This window comes from Nothobranchius furzeri, chromosome 16, assembly GCF_043380555.1.
Source record: "Nothobranchius furzeri strain GRZ-AD chromosome 16, NfurGRZ-RIMD1, whole genome shotgun sequence".
NCBI classification, from domain to species: Eukaryota; Metazoa; Chordata; class Actinopteri; order Cyprinodontiformes; family Nothobranchiidae; genus Nothobranchius; species Nothobranchius furzeri.
Genome location: NC_091756.1, coordinates 29,869,065 through 29,874,417, shown reverse-complemented (window position 1 = coordinate 29,874,417; position 5,353 = coordinate 29,869,065). Strand labels below are relative to the sequence as shown.

At 42.4% G+C, this 5,353-nt stretch overlaps 1 protein-coding gene across 1 annotated transcript; it reads right to left on the bottom strand.

Annotated features, from left to right (window-relative positions):
* Positions 1-987: 987 nt before the first annotated feature.
* On the bottom strand, positions 988-4,589 carry noxo1b (NADPH oxidase organizer 1b). Its single transcript, XM_015963544.3, has 8 exons — positions 4,460-4,589; positions 4,288-4,368; positions 4,134-4,206; positions 3,800-3,983; positions 3,518-3,720; positions 3,310-3,414; positions 3,063-3,180; positions 988-2,883 (listed from the first exon to the last, which is right to left on the bottom strand). The coding sequence occupies exons 1-8, from the start codon at positions 4,541-4,543 to the stop codon at positions 2,259-2,261; spliced, it is 1,473 nt and encodes a 490-aa protein (XP_015819030.1). The 5' UTR covers positions 4,544-4,589; the 3' UTR covers positions 988-2,258.
* Positions 4,590-5,353: the final 764 nt, after the last annotated feature.

Here is a 5,353-nt window from a genome sequence, read left to right as displayed (position 1 = left end):
CCGACCAACACCAGCAGGCAAGGTGGGTTAAGTGTCTTGCCCAGGACACAACAGCAGCATTCTCTGGTCAAATTTACAACCTTTCTATTACTGGACAACCTGCTCTACCTCCTGAGCTACTGAATGTTTTTTTACCAGGCTGTAAACACGTTTATTTCTGCTATGACGTTGATATTTTTAACATGGGAATTGGCTCCTGTCTGGTGCCAGCCCCTAGTGGATAAGCGGGGAACTGCAATTTTTGTTGTAAAGCTCTTTCAAAGTACCGCACAGCTGTCAGTATCAATTAAAAAAAACACTCATCACATAGAAGGCGCTATATCAAATACAGGCCATTTACCATTTTACCATTTAGAAAGTACATAATCTTCCCAAAAAAATAGCAAAAAGTAATACATAAAAATAAGAATAAAATAGGCACTTCTGTGTTGGCTTTACTTTTGGCAGGAGGAGTTTATCCCCTTGAGTTAGGTTGTGAGTAACGACATGTTGTGTGTTTGTTTAAAAGATAAAAATGTCACGATGGTTAGCTTCAATTCAAACCCCGCTCTTCTTCAGACCCGAGGCGTTTGGGATTCAGCACCAACTTGTTTTAGGTGTACCCATCGGGTGTACCCGGAAACTGTGTGAACCATGTCAGATTGAATCTGGATCAGCTGAGATTAGTCAACATTCCCTTTCATGTGATGATTATTGATTATTCATGGGTGGTAATGATAATGAGAACAAACTGTCAGGATCTGCTCCAAACCCGCTGACTCTTGGTCTCGTTTACCCCTAATTAGTTGTTTACTGGACTCTCCTGCCCCTTGTTAACCCACCCATGTGTTCCTGATTATACTTCTGTATTTATGCTTTCCACCCCTCATGCTTTCAGAGGTATAAAATGTCCATGTGCATCAACTTTAGATGTGCTGCTGGATTAAAACAGAGATACGCACAGAGGGCGTATTTATCCTGGTGATTTTTTTTTTTGTTTTTAAAAGGGACATATGCCTTTTTCCCTTAAGTTATAATAGTCCTTTGGTCAATACAAAACCTGTTTATGAAGTTTTCCCCCCAAATCCCTCTCTCACATAAAGGGTTTTCACAAGTTTAATTCTTGACAATGTCAGGACCTTCCAGAATGAGCTGTTTAAGGGCTATGTCACTTTAAGACAACAAGCTGGAGTTGGCCACACCCACCCATTCCCCACTCAGGCTGCTATAAGCTGAGAAGCTCTGATATCTGCAGGACATGTAATAGAGTTGCTGCTACTCCAGCAGCAGCACTCCTTCAAGTCAGAGGTGTTTCTGTGCTAATTTCCCCATTTGTGACATCACAAAAAGGGACTTTTTGAAATGACTTGTTTTGGACAAATAATTCTTAAAGAAAAAAAACCCGACTGAAAGTAGATTATTAGATTATTTTCATGTTTGGAGTGTTTGTAGAGGCAAGAGACTCACATGGCAGCACAAAAGGATGCAAAAGGAGAGTTTTGTATAATGTGTCCCTTTAAAGGTTATTTTGCTGTGTAAAAAAAAGACAGATTTTTTTTTGTTTGACTGCCATTTTTAAATTTTGCTCCAGAATAAATTCCCACATGTAACAGTTCTGCACAGAATTCATTTTAATAATCTGCTTCTATAACATTTAAAGGCACATCTCAGACATCGGCCGCTGTACAGAACACAATCAGAAGCTTAATAACATCAAAAGTAAGAGAGACGCTCGGAGGGTTAACACTTGTGCTGTTCTAGCTGTTTTCAGCCGCATCACAAAAATTGTTGAAACACAGGATACAAGTTTGTAAAATACAGTACATTAAAGGAATAAATGTGCTATAAATGATAATACAAATGGAAAAAAATCCCATTTTTACTTACATTCACCAAAAAAAAGTTTAAATGTAAGAAAGTGAAAGTCATTCAATGAATCCCTTAATCAAATGAAAGCTCCTTTATTCACACTATAAATAAAAAATGTGCTACTTAATGTAAAAATCACACATTTCCTTCATTTTACTCTTTTAAATGCTTCACTGAAGCTACACCTTAACATGCAAACGCCTGCAGCAAACAGACAAAATGCTAATCCAGTTTGCTGCTTCCAACATCAGAACAGACGTAAACCTTTTTTTTTAGTTTAGTTTAGTTTTCCCCAAACTAAACTAAAAACTAGGCAAACCTACTTGACTGAGCCTATAATGTGTTTTATATTTAGTGTGTGTATAATAATGATGAAATCGGGTTTATTAGTGATAAATACTGTGGTTTCTCTAACGACTGTAAGTGGAGTCTGGCTGAATCTGAAGCCTGGTCTTGGTGACCTGAGCGGCCTTGCGTGTCATGGTGGTGCAGCGAGTCAGGATCTCCTCGGCTTTGGGTCTGGGAGGAACCCTGGGAGGACCCGGGGTGACTTTGTTGCCTTGGGATCCAGCGCTGTCAGAGCTGGTGCTGGAGCTGCGGCGGTCAGAGAGGCTGTGATCGGGGCTGATGTCAGGCTGGTAAGGGGCAATGTGGTGACCTGTAGGGCTCTGGGGCTCCTCTTTCAGACTTGATGTGGAGTCGCTGCTGGAGGAGAACTCGGAGAAGATGGAGTCTGTGCTGTTGGACGTGGAGGCGTCCCTCTCTGTCCGCTGCCAGGACTCAGAGAGAACATTCAGGGACTGGGCCCTGTGGAAACAGGCGAGAGCTCTGGTCTGCTGACCAGAGCGAGGGGTGAGGTGGTGCTGGGAGTTGTCCTCGCTGATTCTAGGTGGACGAGACGTCAGAGACTCTCTAGGGGTTGCCAGGTTCAGAGAGGAGCTGTGCAGCTTCCTGTGCAGCCCATGAAGTCCGGCCCGTGGGTTGTTGTATGGCTGCAGGTACATAGAGGGGATGTAGCCAACCTTCCCATTGGATCTGAGCAGAAAAATGCAAGAAAAAAGATTAAAAATGAAAAAAATTAGGCTGAGAGACAATTCAGTGGATTCAAAAGGGACATTTTCTGAGTTCTTCCTTACTTCCATTGCTTTTAAATACTAGTCTGCAAATACAACACAAGTATGGATATATATCTGTGAAGATGAAGGCATCAGTACCTGATGAGCCACCAGCCATCGTCAGACTTCCTCAGCACCTCCACCACGGAGCCAATGGACACAGACACCTCATCAGCCTTCTTGGTGGAATAACTCCTCACAGTGCAGTAGAGAGAACCTGAAACACACAGGTAGAAGGAGAACTGTTTTACATCAGAGTCATCTCTACTACGTACACAGAGATCCCTCTAGTGTTGACATTTGGAGATACAAAATTTCACACTGAAACCAGAAAAAAAAATCTCACCTGCCAAAGATTCGTGCTCATCTCCATCCTCTCCATCGTCCAACTCCAGATAGGGAGCAGGAAACCAAGCCAGACGCTTCTCCTCATTCTCCACCAGCCACCACCCTGTACAGGGAAGAATGACTTGTAAGATTTGTGCATGTTTTTAAGATTAATTTATTTAAGTCTTTAGGCAAGAAGTTCCATGCATGAAAGCTGCATCGCTGACCTGCAGGATCTTTGATCAAGACCTCCAGTTTCTCATCTGCAGCCACCTTAAAAGGTCTATTCTTGGTGTCCTTGGTCTCATAAGGAGCGACGCTGCGGTATGTCTGGGTGACGAATGGGTCGGTGACATTTCCTACAGAGTGACGACCAGCTCCGCCTCCCCGTTCTCCATCCAGCAGCTCGTCAGACATCAGGATCATGACACTAGAGACAATGCAAATATACAAAAGGATTACTAAAACAAGTCAAGAACATTTAAACTCCTGCTAACACGGGGACCTACGTGTTCTTGGTGTAGTCCGGCTGTAGGTCGTGGTCCCTGGGCGTAAAGAAGCGTGTGACCTCTGAACTCTGGGTCACAGTTGGGTCACACTTCAGCAGTTTCTTGCAGTAGCTCTCCAGGAACTTCATCTGCCAGATAGACTTACTGGACCCTTTCTGCTGCAGGCTGCTCCTTCTGGCCTTTCCTGAAGATAAAAACAGTTTCAGTCTTACTGTAAACTGATAAAATTACTGTTTTGTTTATTATGAACTCTTTATTATTCATAAAATAAATATTAATACAGTTCTTGTTGGTCCTTTGCTGTGTTTTGTTCTCACAGTTTAAATGATCTTACCACTAAACTTTGGGATAATTCTGTCTTCTTTCCGAAAAGGATTAAAATGAGGGAATCTCTTCTTTAGTTGCTTCTGTTGAACAAAATAAAAAAAATGTTAGGACCTCTTCATGAAATAAAAATCAGCGTAAAAAGGAGCAGATTTTATTCTCACGTGAAACTTCTTGAAATCCTGGAAGGACCTGTAAATGATCACTTCAGACTCATCAGCCCACAACACAGATATCATGAACATCTAAGGAGTTAAAACAACAACAACAATCAAAGTCAGCTTTATTATTTAATGACGAAACATCATTAAATACATCTGAAAATCTGAAAGTGACCTTAAGTTTGGGCTTGTCCCTGCGGATTCCTCCAACGATGCGGGTGCTGATCACGGAGCACCGACCTGCGGTCATCCTGCTCATGCCTGCGGATGTCTACTCGACGCTGGGCTGATCTGAGGTCTGCAGCCGCTCTGCATGCTCAGGGATGGAATGTGCTTGATTTATAAACCAGCGCGCCTGGAGGGGCGGAGTTTAGCGGCGGAGAAGGATGTTATCAACAGTCAGACAGAGAGGAGGCGGGAAAATGCACGGGCGTGTGAAAGCGACGGCCCGGGAAACAGTTCAAGTAGAAAACCGGACAATGACATGATCGTGAGTAGCCAGTGGAAAGTTCAACTCATCAAAAGACTGAAATCATTCGAGCCTTTATTAATTGGGAGGATCGCAGCTATGGATAAGAAAACCGAAAATTCAGTGTCTTAAAAATTAGATTATTGTGGGCATGGACGTAATTTTTTTTTTTGGGGGGGGGCATGTCCCCCCCAATTTTTCCAAAGTCAAGTTTCGACCCCTGCACTTTTTACCATCCAAAAACAATATTACACTTTATTAAATTAACACTGGTTGAGCTCTAGGACCAAGCAGAAAACAACCATTTGTGTTGAAGCCTGTTTCCCATTAGAGCATACTGTAAAGACCCCCCCCCCCCACCACCACCACCACCACCACCACCACCACTCCTAAAGTGAAAATTACGTCCATGATTGTGGAAAAAGTTTAATTAGTATCACACAATAAGCTAAATAACTCAAAACACCTTGCAGCAGCATCTTTGTAGAATATAAAATATATCTGAAATAATGTCAGATCTGTATTTAGTTTAGAATAACAAAAATGGTGTGAGTCACATGATGCATTTCAGTCTAGTATGACAGCAGGAGGACGTTTAAA